General features: G+C 46.9%; 1 protein-coding gene across 1 annotated transcript; it reads right to left on the bottom strand.

Annotated features, from left to right (window-relative positions):
• Positions 1-15549: 15549 nt before the first annotated feature.
• On the bottom strand, positions 15550-19746 carry LOC123451109 (probable E3 ubiquitin-protein ligase ARI1). Its single transcript, XM_045128118.1, has 5 exons — positions 19591-19746; positions 18692-18724; positions 18298-18574; positions 16501-16981; positions 15550-16349 (listed from the first exon to the last, which is right to left on the bottom strand). Exons 1-5 carry the CDS (start codon positions 19744-19746, stop codon positions 15668-15670), a joined length of 1629 nt encoding a protein of 542 aa, XP_044984053.1. The 3' UTR covers positions 15550-15667.
• Between the last annotated feature and the right edge of the window lie 425 nt (positions 19747-20171).

Raw genomic sequence — 20171 nt, forward strand, 5'->3', positions numbered from 1 at the left:
TGCAGCCAAGTGGCACACGCACATCGTGTTTGCTCGCTCAAATAAAAAGGTTGACCAAAGACAGACAGCTACACAAAAAAAAAAAAAATTGAGTGGAAGCTACACATTTTCGAATCTTATTTGAATGACCGATTTGACAACAAAATAATTGGCTCTGAGCATCCGGACGATTTGTTCGACTGATTCTGAGAGGAAATCTCATTCCTTATCACGAAACAAATAATATTGTCACGTTGCTGTTTACTGTAAGTTTGTAACACGTGGTGACATGACACACGTATTGCACATCTCGAATACTGCTAAAGTAGGCCGATTACTAGGAGCCAATATATGCAACCCTCGATCACATCAAGTGATCGACTTGGTAAGCTATCAACACAAACTGCAACCAGTGCAATCCTAAATCTTATTAGAGTGGCCTAAAATGCCAAGACAACGTGGATTCTGCAAAAAAAGAAAAAGGTACCTGGCTTTTATTTTGTATTTTATTTGCTTTCCGTAAAAAAAGGGTGCATGACAAACTTGGCATCGACCGATTCCTAGGAATCAATGTAACCTGCAAAATCAAGCCCGGAAAGAAGAGCGAACCAAGCATTGCATGAGCAACAAGAGTTACTCCGAATAGCCAAGGAGGACATGCCTATACATACTTCGAATAGCTCTATTTTTTCCTTCTTCGACAAGGAAAAACAGAGCTATAGCAAAGTCAGATGAGATGTACACGTATATGCATGTGGTGTAGGCAAGTCATCCTTGGCTACCGAATCAGCTCTGTCCCTCATACAAGGCCCCTCTTCTAAGTTGTAATTTCTTTCATATGTTGTTGCATTGCATGGTTATATGTGCCTGACTACTTATAGCAAGCACAAAAGGTCATGCATGTGCATGGGAATAATCAGAGTCTGACCATCTTTGACATTTATCAATTGTATATAGCCCACAGAATATATTCAGTTAGGTTTGGTTTTGGTAGATTCTTATCTCTTATGCTTATTTACGGTGCAGCTTAATAAGGCTGGACACGTGCGTACAAGGGTCAAAAGGTTGACTATTTGTGTTTGGTTATAGTGGACGGACATCAAATTATAGGCTCCATATTAGGTGTGTGTCATCTCACATATCTAACTACAATTCTTGTGCCTTCCTTCCTAAATATAAGCATTTTTAGAGATTTTGATATAAACTACACCCAGAACAAGTTGAATGAATTTACACTCTAAAGGACGTCTATATACAATAGTCCGTGATGAAATCTCTAAAATGTCTTATATTTAGAAACGGAGGAAGTACACGTGATTTGGTGAACCAATATATTCATTTCCCTTCCGCGGGCGATGGCTAGGGAGAAGCTTGGTTCCCTCCAAGCTCATCAACGAGATCGTACACTCGCCTCCCTGTGTGTCGCTCTAGCAGCCGACGGCGGGAAGAGGACTCCCGATGCCTTTGTCCAGCTAGTACTTTAGGTTAGTTTTTTTTCTTGCGAAAACAACGTTGTGGCGGATGGTGATCTTCATGTTCCGGCTGGTCTTCCGGGCTCTGACCCTCCCGAGTTCTTTTGTCGAGACTATGTTGATAGAGCTTCAACGTAGACTCATGTCATTTCCATGGGACGACGACATTAGTGTATCTCATCGTACCTACACGATAGCTAGTTTTGGTGTCATGTGTTTCAGATTAATTCAATGCATGGTTCAATGAAGACAACTACAACTCTCGGGTGTTGGTCCTTAGTGGAACGTGCACGGAAACTACCGACTATCCTCAAGAAGGTGAGGCCGCCTCTGGTAAGCAAGCGGCGTTTGTGGCACGTCCGCAACTCGTTCTAGCGGCAGTAGTGAACGATGAGTGCTACAAGAACCTTGATTTAATTTCATTTTGTCTGTGATGCTTTGTACTTCTTGCGAAGATTTGGATCTTTTCGTAAAATAAAACACTTTTCTAGGTTGTATGTGCTTCTTTTATTACTACATTTCCAAAATATATGACACCTTAGATACGGGCGCTCTTCAATATGCAATATTGATGTTTGAGTTTAAATATATACACTATCACCAAAAGAAAAACATTTTTAAATTATTTTCTTGAAAAAATTAATAGTACGATTTCTACATACCACACCACACTACTAGAAAAAAGGTTATTAGTGGCGCACCAGTTTTTGCTATTAATGACGCACTATAGGTGTGTCATTATTACCACACCACTAGTAACAAATACTAATGGCGCATCTCTGGTGCGCCATTAGTATTGCAGGTAAGAGTGGCGCACCTTATAGTGCGCCATTACTATTGCTACAGGTGCGTCACTGGTAACTTTTTTTTGATTTTTTTTGTTTTTTTTTTAATTTTGAAGGCGGGAAAATAGTAGTGGCGCACCGTCTAACCCCCATCGTGCGCCATTGCTATTTTTGAATTTTGAATTTGGATCTGGATCTAGATTTTGCTCATTTTTTGGCTTGTTTTTTTGCTCTTTTTTGTTGCTTGAATTTTTTTCAAATTTCACTCTCGACCTGGATCTGGTACGTTCTTTGTGCCGGGGGAGCTCCACATGTGGTCGAAAGTAGAGGAGTAGGGAGGAGAGACTGTGAGAAGGAGAGGAGGGAGGAGAGACCGTGAGGATCAGGAGAGGAGGGAGGAGGAGGTCGCCGGAGAGGAGGAGGAGGACCGTGAGCAGGAGAGGAAGGAGGAGCACCGTGAGGAGGAGAGGAGGGAGGAGGAGGTCGCCGGAGGAGGAGCACTGTGAGGAGGAGAGGAGGGAGGAGGAGGTCGCCGGAGGAGGAGCACTGTGAGGAGGAGAGGAGGGAGGAGGAGGTCGCCGGAGGAGGAGCACCGTGAGGAGGAGAGGAGGGAGGAGGAGGTCGCCGGAGGAGGAGCACCGTGAGGAGGAGGTCACCGGAGGAGGAGCACCGTGAGGAGGAGGTCACCGGAGGAGGAGCACCGTGAGGAGGAGGAGGTCACCGGAGGAGGAGCACCGTGAGGAGGGGAGGTCGTCAGAGAGGAGGAGATGGACTGGAGGAGAGGAGGAGAGGAGGAGATGGAGTGGAGGAGAGGAGGAGAAGAATCTCGGTGTAAGTGGCTGGCGGGCCCTTTTAAACTTCTGTCCCAACTTAGCAGTGACGCACCTTGCACTGGTGCGCCATTGCTATTGTTTTGAATTATGAAGGCGGGAAAATAATAGTGGTGCACTGTTCACTGATGCGCCATTGCTATTTTTTTGAATTATGAAGGCGGGAAAATAGTAGTGGCGCACTATTCACTGGTGCGCCGTTGCTATTTCTTTGAATTGTGAAGGCGGGCGGGAAAATAGTAGTGGCGCACTATTCACTGATGCGCCATTGCTAATTTATTTATTTATTGCATTTAAAAAAAAAATTACCTCCAGATCTTAAAAGCATCATAACTTTTTTTCTGTTAGGTTTTTGGGGATTCTAAAAACTTCAACGAGGTTTCCCCTGTTGAATTCAGATGTAATTTTTCGAGTAGATGATTTTTCATATAAAAAACCTTTTCATCGGAGGTCGTATGCAAAAGTTACGTCCATTTTACCGAAACACGGCGGCCTTTTGCAAAAAAATTCAAAATTCATGTTTGTTAATTTTCCTAACAAATAGAACACATAGCACATGGGCATCTATTTTTAAATTTTTTATCATTTTCTTTTATTTTTTAAAAAACCTAAAAGGCGATCCCAGGGGTGTGTGTGTGTGTGACGTTAGTAATGACGCACCACGCCTAGGTGCGCCACTACTATGTAGCATAGCAGTGGCCCACCTAGGTGTGGTGCGCCATTGCTATGTCTGGTAGGGGGATGGACCAAAAAAATAGCAATGGCACACTGCTCATGTGGTGCGTCATTAGTAAAAACATAGCAATGACGCACCTGATTATGGTGCGCCACTGCTATATAAGTGGTGTGCCACTAGTAGAGATATTGGGGATAAGCCTTTTTCTAGTAGTGCCAACACTACCGGAATAACCTACTATGCCGTCGGTCCAGGGCCGTCGGCATAGGCCCAAAAACCGTCGGGATAGGCATATGTCGACGGTGGCCGTCGGCAACTCGTACGTCGATGTATCAGAGGGCGGTCGTCGGCATAGGTGGCTCAGCCGACCGTGTTCATACAATCGTCGGTACAAATACACCATCGGTAAAATTGTACACATGATGGTCGTTGACGACGACGCCGTCAAACCTACGCCAATTTACGTATGTTTAAGTTTATATAAATTAGATTTGAATAAATCAAATCTAAAGTTTAAAAAATGTGAAATGAAAACTAAAAAACATATAATATATATGCCGATGGCATTACCGTCGGCATAGATTTGCCACGTGGATTATGATGAATAAAAATGTGTAATAGCTATACCGACAGACGTCGTGAGGGCCGTCGACATAGTTTTAACGACATCAACCCATCATATGAGCCTGGGTCAGCGGGCTCACATATATGTCGATGGTTGTTATATGCCAACGGCCCCATCGGCTTAGATGAAGATATGCTAAAGACCATTCTACCCCGACGCCCCCGTCAGCGTAGAGGAAGGTATGCCGACGGCTTTACTATGCCTATGGCCTTTCCCAGGCCATCGGCATACCGCCATATATGCCGACCGGGGGGGGGGGGGGCGTCGGCATAGAAAAGCCATCATGTATAGTGCGAAGACAAAAATGTTGCGCACAATGAGAACCTAAGACCACAAATGTAGTGCGAAGTGGTCAAATTTCTTAAATATGGTGAGCAAATATAGTCTGGGTGAAGGTGGCTAAATCCTTAGCACAAAAATGATCAAATCTTTGGTTTAAGATCTTGCTGTAAAGTTTCGGTTTAGGTGTATGCCTTAACAGGGACGTGTTGCGTGTTATATATAGAACAGAGATTACAGAATCTGGTTGTTGGTTGTAAGATTGATCTCCAAGCAATATATATACAAAGAGATAGAGATCAATCTTAACCACCTAACCACCAGAGTTAAACAACACACGCCGAACCTTATCTCCATGTATCCTATTTATAAACACACCGAAATATATGTTTACAATATATACTTTAACACAGCCCCTCAATCATAACTTCACCAAGTTGAGATTGTGTTTGAAGTCTTCCATTTTTCGCCAAGACAAGGCTTCGGTGAATCCATGTGCTACCTGGTCATTAGTGGGGATGAACCGAATACCAAGTAGCTTGTTTGCTACTCGTTCTCGCACAAAGTGATAATTAACCTCAATATTTTTGGTCCTTGCATGAAATATTGGGTTTGCTGACATATACTTAGCACCAATATTATCACACCAAAGCCGTGCAACTGAAGAATGACTTACACCAAGTTCATTAAGTAGGGCTTGAACCCAAATCAACTCAGCTATGGCATTTGGTAATGCTTTGTACTCAAATTCAGTACTTGACCTTGGCATAGTTGCTTGCTTCCGTGCACTCCAAGATATGAGATTTGGTCCAAAGAAAACAGAAAATCCCCGTGTAGACCTTCTGTCATCAGGGCAACCTGCCCAATCAGCATCTGAGAAGGCACTCACCATAGTTGAGGTTGATCTTGTGAATTTTAACCCTATACTCATTGTCCCTCTGAGATATCTCAGAATTCTCTTAACAGCAGTCCAATGTTGAGAAGTAGGAGTATGCAAGAATTGACATACCTTGTTTACTAGAAAACATATGTCAGGACGTGTAAGAGTTAAATATTGTAAGGCTCCTACTACCCTTCTGTATTTTGTAGCAACTTCAGCTCCCAAAATTTCACCTTCTTCTTTAGACAACTTTTCAGTAGTGGACAGAGGCATGTTTGAGATTTTGCAACTCATCATACCTGCCTTTTTCAGTATATTTGATACATATTTCTCTTGACTAAGAAGTATACCATTAGTTACCTTCTTAACTTCTATTCCCAAGAAGAAATGCAAGTCACCAAGATCTTTTAGAGCAAAGTCCTTTTGAAGATCTTCTAGCAATGCATTTGTTGCCTCCTGTGATGAACTTGCCACAATAATATCATCAACATATACCAACATGAAAATGGTAACATTGCCTTTCTTGTAGAAGAAGAGTGAAGTGTCAGCTTTGGAAAACTGAAAACCAAGCCTTCTGAGCTGTGTACTTAGCCTAGAGTACCATGCTCTAGGTGCTTGTTTCAAACCATACAATGCCTTATCAAGCTTGCATACATAATGTTGTTTTCCTTTCACCTCATATATACCCAGGTGGCTGTCTCATATATACTTCTTCCTTTAGAACGCCATGAAGAAACGCATTCTTCACATCTAATTGACGAAGACTCCAATTATTTGATACTGCAGTAGAGAGAACAAGTCTGATAGTAGCTTCTTTCACAACAGGACTAAAGGTGTCCTCATAGTCTATACCATATCTTTCTTTAAATCCTTTTGCTACTAATATGGCCTTGTACCTATGTATCTCTCCATTTGCTTTCTTTTTTATTCTATAAACCCATTTGCAATCAATAATGTTTCTACCTCTTGTAGGAGTAACTAAATGCCATGTCTTATTTTTCATAAGAGCTTTATATTCTTCATCCATTGCATTTTTTCAATTCTTGTTTACAAAGGCTTCAGCTAAGTTAGAGGGCTCACCCGTGATAGCTAGACCTCCAAAACGACGGCCTTTGTCATACATGACCGTACCATCTGTATGAACTTTTGGCACAGTGATACCATGTTGTGATCTTGATCTCTGTGTTGATGTTGGAACTGCTATAGGAGTTGGTGTCGGAACTACTACAGGTTCACACAATTCAGAGAGCTCCTGAGCAGCATGGGTATCAGCGATCGGTACCTCCAGATCATTCTGCAGGTTCACCGACTGCTGAGCAGCCGTTCCAGCAGACGATCCACCTGAGCCGACACCGCTGGATGGCTTGACAGGCGATGATGAGTCCATCTCGAAACTGCTGCCAACACGTGAATCATCCTCGTGTTCCATGTTTGTCCCTTGCTGCACAAAATCATGATGCAAAACTGAATTTCCTCCAAAGTTAATAGCAGGATTTTCATGAGAATTACCCAAGCGATCATTAGCTATATGTTCGTCCCCATGATCAATAGGATTAGAAGTTTCTGAAAGAAGAAGAACTTCAGACCGGAGAGTGGCTCCAGCGTTTGGATTCAGTTGAGCAAACGGAAACATCGTTTCATCAAATACAACATCCCGTGAGATGTAGACACGACCAGCAGCAACATCAAGGCATTTAAAACCCTTGTGAAGATTGCTATATCCAAGGAAGACACACTGTTTGGATCTAAACTCGAGCTTGCGAGTGTTAAAGGGACGAAGATTAGGCCAACATGCACAGCCAAAAGTGCGAAGGGCATGATAGTTGGGTACTTCATGGAACAACTTTTCTAATGGAGTTAAAAGATTGATCACCTTGCTCAGAATTCGATTTATCAAGTATGTAGCAGCAAGAAAATCCTCATCCTAAAACTTCAAGGGCATGGAGGCATGAGCGAGGAGGGACAGACCAACTTCGACAATGTGACAGTGTTTTCTTTCAGCAAAGCCGTTTTGTTGATGAGCATGCGGGCACGAAACATGGTGTGTGATGCCAACTTGGCAAAAGAAGAAGTTTAATCGCTCATATTCACCACCCCAATCAGTTTGCATAGCGATGATTTTATGATCAAAAAGTCGCTCAACTAGTGCTTGAAATTCATGAAACACTTGAAATACTTCAGATCTATGTTTGAGAATGTATATCCAAGTGAATTTGCTGAAATCATCAATAAAACTGACATAGTAATTCTTTTTATTGATAGAATCGCAGGAAGGCCCCCATACATCAAAGAAAATGAGCTCTAAAGGAGCATTGGAAACACTACTAGAGTTCGGATAGGGAAGTTGATGGCTCTTGCCTTTTTGACCAGCATCACACACTCCCTCTTTATTCAACTCGCTATCTGAAAAGGGAATTTTATTTTTCCTAAGAACATGTTGAACGATTTGCGAAGAAGGATGACCTAATCGATTGTGCCACCTTGATGAAGAGATCTTGGTGGCGCCAAAAGCTTGCCTGCCCAGGCTTAACGAAGCTGATGCAAGGGGATAAAGACCGGCTCTACACCTGCCTTGGGGGAGGATGTTCCTCGTTGCCTTGTCCTTGATGAAGAAAAGCCGAGGGCGAGTCTCAAGAAAAGTGTGGTTATCATTGGATAAGCGATGAGCAGAGACAAGATTTTTTGTAGCATCAGGCAAATAGAGAACATCTTTTAGATGAAGATTACGAGTGGGAGTTCGAACAAAAGCTTGACCAACATGAGTAATTTTCATACATGATCCTTTGGGCATGTTCACCTGATCATGCCCATTGTACCTCTCCCGCATGGTGAGTTTGCCGAGCTCGTCGGTGATGTGATCGGTGGCTCCAGTGTAGATGTACCAGTTGGTGTCGACGCTGTAGGATTGGTTGGCAATGGCGTTGGCGCTTTTGTCCTTGGTGAAGGCGATGTCGAAGCGTGTGTAGCACTCGATGGTGGTGTGGTTTGGCCTTTTGCAGATTTGACAGAAAACCTCAGGAAGCTCATCACATACACTCCCGTTGCCATGACCTTGGCCACCAATGCCGACATGACCGTTGCCACGGCCACCGTTTCCTCCATTGCCACGACCACCTCCATTGTTGCGGTCGCTTCCGTTCCTGCCGCGGCCTCCACCGCGACTAAAGCCTCCCCTGCGGCCGACACGAGAAGTGGCGTTGGCAGAGGAGTGAGAGGATGAATTCCCCTCGAACATGGTGAGGCAACTCTCGAAGTTGATGAGCTGAGAGTAGAGCTCGTTGGTCTTGACGGCGATGGTCCTGGCATAGACCGAGGAGACAAACGACATATAGTCGAAGTCGAGACCAGCAAGGATGTATGACACCATGTCATCAATCAGAGAGAGGCTTGCCGATGGTGGCCATCTCATCCCTGAGGGCCTTCATGCCGCCAAGGTACTCCGAGATGGTGGAGTTCCCCTTTTTGGTGGTGGAGAGGGTGATCCTCGTGTTGACGGTGGTCGTCTGCGTCTGGGAGATGAAGATCTCCATAATGGCAATCCATGTTGCTGACGCGGTGATGCAGCTTGCGATCTGAACCATCACAGGAGGTGATATGGAATTGAAGATGAAACTCAGAACCTGAGAGTCACGAGCCCTATCGATCTCATATGCCGGGTTAGGCATATCGGTGGGCTTGCCGTCCTTGTCGACGATCTTGGGTGTCGGTTCCTCCCTCTCAGGGTTGAGGTAGGAGACCAGTTTGGCGCCACGGATGATGGTGAGGGCTTTCGCACGCCAGACATTGAAGTTGGAGCGATGAAGCTTTTTAGCAATGGGTATGAGGACGGGTGCAGCGGGGCAGCAGAGCTTGAGGAAGACATGGCGGCGCAAGGAAGATGTGCTAGAGGAGCTAGGCTCTGAATACCATGTAAAGTTTCGGTTTAAGCGTATGCCTTAGCAGGGACGCACTGCATGTTATATATAGAACAAAGATTACATAATCTGGTTGTGTCGTGGTAACGATTCCGACAATAGAAAGAGGGTAGGATAACGGAGCATGATCTATCAAGATGCACATGGGTGACACGGTGGTTTTAGCGAGTTCAGGCCTCTCACAGTGGAGATAACAACCCTACATCTCGTGCTCCGGAGAGGCTTTGTTTTATCTGTCATGGACATGAGTTACATGGTGTAGAGAGAGCCAGAGCTCCAGGGAAGGAATGAGCCCGCAGGGGGAGAAGAAGAAGAAGATGTCCCCAGCTATGTGTAGGGGGTGGTGGCTTATATAGAGTGCGCCACCTCCTCACCTCTTATGTTACAAGATGGGGCATTGATGCCATAATGTCAGCCCACTACAGATGTCTTGCCGACTGTTGGTATTTGCATGACCGAGTGAGTCATACGGCCGAGTGGTTGACTGTCATCCGAGTGGATGGAATGTATTTGTCTGAGTGGATCCGTACCGAGTGGATTAAATGTTGTCACGATCCAGTAGGAATTTCCCTTGTAGTCCTTAAACTAATAATGAGGTCCCTTGGGTAGGACGTATTGGTCAGACCTATGACCCTACCCTAGGGCTATATCCCCGTCATTAGCCCCCGAATGGATCAGGGTCCGAGTGGTGAAGGTGTCGATGTAAATCTTGTAGCAGCAGACCGAACTTGAACGTGCTTCAGGGCCTTGCAAAATTACGCGTTGATTGAAGTCTTCATCATTCGCCCTGATCGATTCCGCTGAGTAGTACGTCTGAGTGAACTTAAGAATTAAAGTAGATCCGAGTGACCAACAGGATCTTGAGACTCTGACTGACTGCTGGTAGTCGGTTGGAATCTGTTGAACTTGGATGTTGTTGGTGGACCTGACCAAGCAGAATGTTTCTTTTTTGTATTTCTCTTCCTGTGGGGGCACGCTCAGTGCACCCACTGGGTGTAGTCCCCGAGCCTCTGTCGGACTAGATGAGTCTGGCAGAGGGCTTAAGACTTCCAGTGCTTGTCATGTTGAATGTTTGTTGAATCTGCATTATATGATTTCTGGATCAAAGTCAAGTCTCCGAGTTTATTTTTTAACTTAGGCGATACGGGGTCGCAGCTAAGTTCCCGAGTGTGCAGCGTGTCTGCACTCGGAGTTGTTTTTAACTTAGGCGATACGGAGTCGCAGCTAAGTCCCCGAGTGTGGAACATGTCCGCACTCGGAGTTGTTTTTAACTTAGGCGATACGGAGTCGTAGCTAAGCCCCCGAGCGTGGAACGTGCCCGCACTCGGAGTTGTTTTTAACTTAGGCGATACGGAGTCACAGCTAAGCCCCCGAGCGTGGAGCATGTCCGCACTCGGAGTTGTTTTTAACTTAGGCGATACGGAGTCGCAGCTAAGTCCCCAAGTGTGGAGCATGTCCGCACTCGGAGTTGTTTTTAACTTAGGCGATACGGAGTCGCAGCTAAGTCCCCGAGTGTGGAGCATGTTCGCACTTGGAGTTGTTTTTAACTTAGGCGATACGGAGTCGCAGCTAAGCCCCCGAGTGTGGAGCATGTCCGCACTCAGAGTTGTTTTTACTTAGGCGATACGGAGTCGCAGCTAAGCCCCCGAGTGTGGAGCGTGTCCATACTCGGAGTTGTTTTTACTTACGCGATACGGAGTCGCAGCTAAGCCCCCGAGTGTGGAGCGATGGCGCGCGGGGCAGCCAAATGATGAAGACGTGCCACACGGAGTGGCGATGCGCATGGCATCCGAGTGAGGTAGACGATTCTGGCTGAGTGGCAACGCGCGGGGCGGCCAAGTGATGTATGTCGAGGAGGCGTACGACCCACTGACGGCACGCGGGGCGGCCGTGTCCACTACGTCATTGCGGGGGCTTTCGAACACGTGAAAACGCATGAATGATCGTTGCGGCGACTGAGCCTGAGCAGCGACGAGGATGGCGCACGGATGTGTTGAGTAACCTGTGTATGAAAAATAGCACAAGCCAGCATAAAAATTATCAAAGTAATATGATCTTTTCTGAAATAGTTCGTATAAATAACACCCATAGACACCCACTGGGTGTGTCAGGTGCTTGCTGGTTCGGAACAAGCAAGAGTTTAAAAGGGTGGAGGATCGGACTGAACTCGTTTGAGTTCCGGATCCAAATAAAGCAGAGTGAAGTGCTCCGACATGAAAATAACCAATCAAGTGCAGAGGTACACTCGGTGGTGTGGCCTCCGAGTAAACGTCATGTGTAACTTACTTACATTCGGTAATGTGGAAATAACTATTTAATTTAATGCAGTATGTGAAGAATGACTTAGCTGTCTGACGTCGCGCGAGCGGTCGAGCGAAGTAGACACGTCCGACTGAGTGGCGATGCATGTGGCGGCCAAGTGACGAAGACCTGTCTCGTCGAGTGGCGAAGTGCAGAGTTGCCGGGTGATGACGACGCGTCCAACAGAGTGACGATGACGTGTCTCGCCGAGCGGCGATGCGCGGAGCTGCCGAGTGATGACGACGCGTCCAGCAGAGTGAAGGCGCGCGGGGTGCCCGAGCGATGATGGAGCGTTCAGCAGAGTGACGGCGCGCGGGACGGCCGTGTGACGATGGCGTGTCTTGCCCAGTGGCGATGCATGGAGCTGCCGAGTGATGACGACGCGTCCAGTAGAGTGATGGCGAGCGGGGCGACCGAGTGACGATGGAGCGTTCAACCGAGTGACGGCGCATGGGGCGGCCATGTGACGATGGCATGTCTCGCCGAGTGGCGATGCGCAGAGCTGTCGAGTGATGGCGACGCGTCCAACAGCGTGATGGCGCGCGGGGCGGCCGAGTGACGACAAAGCGTTCAGTAGAGTGACGGCGCATGGAACTGTCGAGTGACGAACGAGCATCCAGCCGAGTGACGATGCGCGGAGTGATTGAGTGACGAAGGAGCGTCTGGTCGAGTGATGGTGCGCGGAGCGACCGAGTGACGAAGGAGCATCGAGTCGAGTGGCGATGCGCGGAGCTGCCGAGTGACGAAAGAGTGTTCAGTTGAGTGGCGACGCGCGGAGCGACCGAGCGACGAAGGAGCGTCTCGCCGAGTGACGGCTTTCCTTGAAAAGATCCATCCAATGACCCTGCCACTTTTTCATGTAAAGGCTCGATTAAATGCTGAGTAGTTATGCATGGTTAGCCATGCACACATGCATGCATGCAGCCACTAATTGATGCAGAAATAGACGCAAGTAGTGAAAACGCGTCGCTTTGGCCGCCATTATTAGGAAACCGACGCTGAAAAACCCACTAATTGGCCGCTTAATGAGGCGGTCAATTAACTCCTCGGAAGAGTTATGAGGCCCACGTCCTTCCTTCCGTTACTTTTCCTGCATGCGGTTAATCAATAAAATGGATGTTAGACAAAATTGACCAGCAACGTGGGAGCACCGGTGGGCTGTGCTCGTGTGCGTCCAATGCATAGCTCGAGCTACTGCGAGGTCATTTCCCTCGATCCCGAACAACATCGGGATTTGAGGAAGACGCCGGAGGAGGTGCCCTGCGTGGGAGTTGCGGGTGCCACGAGCTCCGATGGTCGTGTTTCTGTTCGGGGAGCCGGAGCTGCACGCAGGTCGGAGTCGTGCCTCGACGTCTGTGGAGCTGGGCCGAGGAACCAGCTCGCTTTAACGGTCGCCCATGTGTGGGCGCTTGGCGACGACAGCGTATATGAGACCGAAGATGACGGCGGGCACGCGACGGCCCTTCTTCATCCGGCTACCAACTGGAACAAAGGAAGGCAATCCATTTTGTATGAACCCGTATGCATACAAAAGAAAAGCAAACCATCATTAAATCATTGTTTGATTGTAAAAAAAAAAGACAAGATGAGAAGAGGAACTCCCTGATACTTAGCATTTTATTCATCTGTAGATTGTGTGATGGCCGGGACTCCCATAGTCTAATATTCGATGATGATTGTTTGATCTCCGGGAGATCATCCTAGAACAGCTTGGGTTAGTCAAGATTGAAGAAAATACCATTTGCATCATGGCTCGATAGACGCGATGCCCCACGGTGGGCGCCAAATGTCGTGGTAACGATTTCAACAATAGAAAGAGGGTAGGATAACGGAGCATGATCTATCAATATGCACATGGGTGACACGATGGTTTTAGCGAGTTCAGGCCTCTCACAGTGGAGATAACAACCCTACGTCTCGTGCTCCGGAGAGGCTTTGTTTTATCTGTCATGGACATGAGTTACATGGTATAGAGAGAGCCAGAGCTCCAGGGAAGGAATGAGCCCGCAGGGGGAGAAGAAAAAGAAGATGTCCCCAGCTATGTGGAGGGGGTGGCTTATATAGAGTGCGCCACCTCCTCACCTCTTATGTTACAAGATGGGGCATTGATGCCATAATGTCAGTCCACTACAGATGTCTTGCCGACTGTTGGTATTTGCATGACCGAGTGAGTCATACGGCCGAGTGGTTGACTGTCATCCGAGTGAATGGAATGTATTTGTCTGAGTGGATCCGTACCGAGTGGATTAAATGTTGTCACGATCCAGTAGGAATTTCCCTTGTAATCCTTAAACTAATAATGAGGTGCCATTGGGTAGGACGTATCGGTCAGACCTATGACCCTACCCTAGGGCTATATCCCCGTCAGGTTGTTGGTTGTAAGATTGATCTCCAAGCAATACCTATACAAAGAGATAGAGATCAATCTTAACCACCTAATCACCAAAGTTAAACAACACACGCCGACCCTTATCTCCATGTATCCGGTTTATAAACACACCGAAATACATGTTTACAATATATACTTTAACACTTTCCTGGCTACGGTGAATTATTTTTATTAGCAATAGTTGAAGTACTAACAGTAGCAAGGTGTCACTCATGAAGAGACTGGAGGTTTGAACTCTTTGTCAACAAAAAATGCGAGGTACCTGAGAAGATTGTGAATTTCAAAACTATGTGACTCTAGTCTTCATTTGACATTCACAAATATAATGATGTGTGTTTTCGTCACGCTTGGTATTTCTCAAAAGAAAACTGTGAACCCACTATAAATGATGATATTAACTGATTTTTTGCGGTGAATAAAGTGATGAGTTTTTTTTTTTTTTGCGAGAAAATACAGTGACGAGTCTAACTTTTAAATTCAAGATAAACTATGGAACTTGATCGAATTGTTACTTCGAGCGTTTGTCTTTGCCTTAGAAATTATTCTAAGGTTCATGAGGAGTTTCGACCTGTTTTTTCACACACACAAAAAATACTTCCTCCTATCCATATTTACTTATCGCTCACTTAGTATAACTTTGTCGCGTTGGACGTAATGCACGAGAGCCGTGAGAGTAGCAGGACAATTTCGAGTGATGGGCCGGCAAGAATCAGGTGATAGTGTTTTCCAATGGAAACGTGTAGGGCCGATCAATCGATGGAAAATCACACCCTTATGGCATAAAATGCACGTCTTTCTACGGCCATGGTTTCTGATCGTCCACCTGTTCGGCAACTTTCTGAAGTCAATATTCCTTTTGACATCCTGCCTCCGCTAGTCCTCTTCTTTCCGTTTTAATTAACACAATGCACAAACATCAGATGATCTAGTCATTCGCAACACCATCAAACGTTTCTAGGCTCGTTTTCTGAGAAAAGAAACAGCCGAAGTTTGTCTTTTGACATCTAGAGTGCTTTCTTCCAACAAGTAGTGCAGCTGAAACCTTTTGAGTCCGGACATGATAGATTATGAAGGACTGGTACAGAGATTTTCCATCTGTATGTGCATGTGCACGTCGAATCATATCATCGGCGTAGCTGCACGATGCACGAATCAGGAGCTGCTAGATTGGGCATCTGAGCTCTGCCGATAGGATCAGTTAGTTTAATTAGCTGGGGTGATTACTCCACTTGTCCTCACGCAAACAAAAGTAGGCCAGCCGGGCTCTGACTTCTTTTCTTGTAGCTCGGATGCAGCTAGAAGCTAACCTCCCAAATCAGCCAAAAGCGTCAAGGATCATGTAGCTCCGATCATAATAACGAGGCTCGATGAGAACGACACATCAATGGCAAGACTAACGACGCGTTTTACTCTCTGAATTTCGCCCAAATGACACAGCGAGAATACATGACCCTTTGGGCTTGTGAATTTGATAGTACAAAATCAGGCCGTGAACTCTCGAAACAGGCTTTCGCCCCGCTTTATATATAAAGCATAATCAGGCCGTGAACTCCTTGGCCTTGTCGGGGCCACGGGGACGGTAGGCGGCGATGGTGATGGGGTCGAGGAGCAGCGGCAGCAGCTCATCCTGGATGCACGTGTAGATCTCCCCACAGTTGGTCTGGATGATCTTGGCCAGGTTCATGGCGTTCTGCTTGTCGTGCAGGACGCTCTCCTCCTCCGGCTTGTGCCCATACTCCGTGGCGAGCAGCTCGGAGAGGCGCTCCACGTGTCTCTCCAGCTCCTCCTGGAAGTTCTCAAAGAGGCCCTGCGCGACGGCCAGGTTGTCGCGGTCCGCCGGCCGCATCCGCACCTTGTCGTCGTCGTCGTCGCTGCCAAACATGTAGTAGGCGAAGACGTAGGAGCGCAAGAGCACCTGGCGCGACCGCAGCAGACCGCGGTGCGCCTCCATGAGCCAGGTGCAGTCCCGGACGAGGGGCTGGTCGTGCAGGGCCTCCAGCTGCTTGGCCCGCTCCTCGATGGCCGGGCCGAGCTTGTCGTGCTCCAGCTTGTACGAGTCGCCGTGGATCTTGAAGCGGTCGTAGTAGTGCGTGTAGCGGTCCAGGTTCCGCTTGGCCGTGTCCACCTTTTTCTTCTCCTCCCCGGTGAAGCGGTTGCAGCTGTGGCCGTCGATGCTGTCCCAGGTGTGCTCGTACCCCGTGGCGGCGCCGCACTTCCAGCTGCACCATCATCGATCCATGGGTTCAGATTCAGAAAGCCAAGCTAGTGATGGATCACGCCAAGAAGCATGAATGCATGCAATATCGTTCGTTTTACGACATGTTCATTCACCGACGGGTGGGAGACTGGGAGGTCGAAATTGCTGCTTACCATAGATACTGGCCGCACTTGCAGGTGACGAGGTTGCAGCCGCCGTCCTTGACGATGGGCTTGAAGCACTTGGGGCAGCTTTTGGTGTTGGCGAGGATCCAGTTGACGGTCTCTGACTCGCCGTTGCACTTGACCTCCCACATGTCCCACATGGTGCACGGGCACGGCGAGTGCGCTCCGGCCGCGCACGCGAAGCAGAAGCCCAGGCCGCAGGGGCACTCCACCTCGCAGTAGCGCTCGCCGGCGCCCACACGGATCGCGCGGCCGCAGTGCGGGACGCTCGGGCACCACTTCACCGAGTCGTTGCCCTCGAGGTATGACTCGAGGAGGAAGCGGTCGAAGCGCCTGGCCGTGTCGGGGTACTTGCGGGCCAGGAGCTGCTGCACCACGGGCTCGTCGCAGACCACCGGGCACTTCACCCCCATGCACCGGATCTGCTTCTTGCCGCTCTCCACCGACGCCTTGAAGTGCTCTGTCCAACCTGAACTGACACGATTTATTAACAGCGAAAATGACACCATTAAGGATTGATTACCCTTGCACATCATCTAGTTGCTCGATCTAAGGTCACGGAAAACGGGATTGTTTATCTATGGAAACCAGACACATACATATTCTGTAGGGTATATTCGTTTATTAATATTGCTCACACAAAATGCCTAGTACACCTTCCAACTATAAAATCAGACAAATCTAATCCACAATCACACCATTCAAATGCGGATCTAACCATTTTAAAACTGTTTTAGATGATGTTATTTCAACTTCACAATTAAAACTACTTACTCCTAAATTTTGGAATTTCTGTGAAATTTGAATTTCTTTTGGCGATATGGTTGTGAGAATAAAGTTCATACAAAATTCGGAGTTCCTGTCAATTTTCAAAACTGAAGACATGTGATTAAATTTATGATATTTTTCTTTTCTTTTGGATAGATTGAATTTCTAAAACCCAACCTTTTCAGAATTGTTCCTAGTTTTTTTATATTATGATATGAAGGTAATGCGGTAGACACTGGGCACTAGTGGTGAAGCTACCTAAGGGCCGATCCCTATCATGACCTGCCCTGCCCTGCCCTGCCCATTAGAAATGGAGTGCTGGACCATGGAACACCAACCCAGGAGCAATTTTCTTAGGAATGACCCTTGGGGTATTCTGCCCCGTTTTGATACTTGAGGGTTAGATTTGTATGGTATTAGGTGTAATTCGCACTTTCAAATGGGCGAGGGGTTGCAAACTGCACTTTATCCTATCTTAGAAATTGTGTCCAACTATATACTAGGATTTACAAAAATGTGCAACTGGACAGTTGCACAAACTCCTTTTTGTATACTTTTAGGACTGGTGATGCGCAACATAGTCAACTTAGAAATAGGAATTTCATATGCTACCGAGAAATAGATAATCCATTAACAAAGACAAACTTTGGAACAACTGCATTTTGTGAGAGAGCGAGAAATTTGCTTGGCTAACTCGGGCTAAAGAAATGTGTGTCAACCTTGTATAGCTCAATAAAGTACACTGTTGAAATTGTTATGCGATGTTACCATGTAGTATAGTAGTATTATATTTTCACAAATTTTGAAACTACGAGCTGGATTTGCGATGCCCATACATGACAATTAAATCGTGGATGTCAAGTGTACGCCCTTGTTCGTAAAATCCTATCCCTAAATCCCAGCAAAAGAGTTCTTAATAGGTTTGTAGCCGTGAAGATAATAACAAGATAAACATTGTTTTTTTACAATCTTGTGAAGATAATAACAAGATAAAAAATTGTGAAGGGGGAAACTCACAGTCATTGCAGAAGTAATGGCCACATTCCATGGTGGAGACGGCGCCCACAGAGAATTCATCAAAGCACACCATGCAGTTCACCAGTCTTGAGGGTGGCGCCTTGCCGTTGATATTCTCCTGAAGCACGATACCTGCCTCCCTGAACATGTGGTCTCGCCCCTTCCTGTCGAGGTGGTCGTAGATGCAGTCTATCTTCCACCGGTGGTGGATGAGGAGAGCGCGGGCGTTGTGCTGCTTAACGTTGAGCAAGTTCATCACCATGGATAGATCTTGTTGCTGTAGGTAGAGGACCAAAGAGAATATTGTACATTACTTGTCTGATGATCACAGTTAGGAGGCATGTGTAGTTTGAACTCCAAGCAGTGCCTAGTATATAGTAGTGACTCTAGTTACCTGTGCAGTGGAAAGAGACTCTTGTGTAATTGCCTGCAATAACAGATGGAAGAGTAGTTCAGTAGTGTATCTTCTGATATACCGTAAAGCAGCAGAATAAATACAGTTAATCGAACTAAAGCAAAACCCTTGATCGGAAGAAAAAAAGAGTGTGGGAAGCTTCAGACTAGGTTACTACAACCACAGCAATCCAACAATCGGCGTCCAGGAGAATTTCTGCATCGTACACGCAAATTTTACATTGATAAGAGTGAAAGCCCATGCGAGACTCAGAGGGAGTTTGGTGAAGTGAAATCTCGCTTTTGAATTTCTCCAAAATTCCAGTGTGTCAGATATTCGCCAGGAGATATATTATTAGGGTTCATGTGATCCAATGGCCTCTATAAAAAGAAAAGAAAAGCATATGGACTGTTGTAATCCAAATTCCCTTGAAATACTTTGAAAGGCAGAGAAAACAGATTAAAATTGTGATGAACTAAATTTCTTACTGCTAAGAGTAAAAAACAAACAAATCAAGCTATGCGACTGCTGATAACCCGACCAAGTCGTTAACGGCGCCCTCCTCTTTATCGATACGTATATAAAACTGCATCGCATCCATTTAAATTCAGAAACCAGTCGGCGCAATGAAACCATGCCATAATCCTCCGTCGGAAGCCCATCTTGAAAGAGTTTCTGAAACCTGACGCCTAACGCCTTGCCGAAATTAAAGCATGCCGTAGCAGGCTCAAATTTAATCGCGCAGATTAGGAGTGAACCCCAGGACCCTAATTTGTTGATTTCTTTCTCTCTTGGATCGATTTGGTAAGGGTTCAATGGGGCGATATCCGAGGGCGCAATGGGCGGCTAGCCCCTCTGTACGTGCTGCTCGCGATGGGTTTACTTACTTACTTACTTACCCAGCAATCGGCGGGGCGTTCCGGCGCCGGCGTGTCCTCCTCGACCAGGCCGTCCTCGTCGGCCTCCATCATCATCATCTCGTCGTCGTCGTCGTCTTCTTCTTCTACTTCGTCATAGTCATACTCGTAGTCGTAGCAGTCGTCGTCGCTCGCCATACCCGGCAGGCGAGGAGTCCGCCGCCGGCGCCGAGAGGGGTTTTGGATGGGTTCGGTAGCGGGGCGCGCGGGGATGGCGGCGAGGCGAGGCGAGGCGAGGCGAAGCTTGGCTGGCGAGGGTTTGGAGGCCGCGGGCTTAGCGCTATGATCTGCTCGGCAGCATGTACGATTGCGCAGTCGGGTTTGTTTAGGACTCGGCTGGGCGTTCGCCTCGTGCGGATGCCGTTGTGCTCAAGATCCTCGTTCACTCCGGTCACGAAATTTGTCATCTACTCCGGTAAATACTCGTACACATTTTCCTTCTCTTTTTTGTGGGCCCATCCTAGGCGCCGGTCAACCGGCTTCTCTTGTGACGTGTGCTAGGAATCATCCGGCTGCTACGCTTTGACGACCGCGTCGGGTGCTTCAACGGCCGTGGCGATGCT

The sequence above is a fragment of the Hordeum vulgare genome, chromosome 4H, assembly GCF_904849725.1.
Source record: "Hordeum vulgare subsp. vulgare chromosome 4H, MorexV3_pseudomolecules_assembly, whole genome shotgun sequence".
Classification (NCBI taxonomy): domain Eukaryota; kingdom Viridiplantae; phylum Streptophyta; class Magnoliopsida; order Poales; family Poaceae; genus Hordeum; species Hordeum vulgare.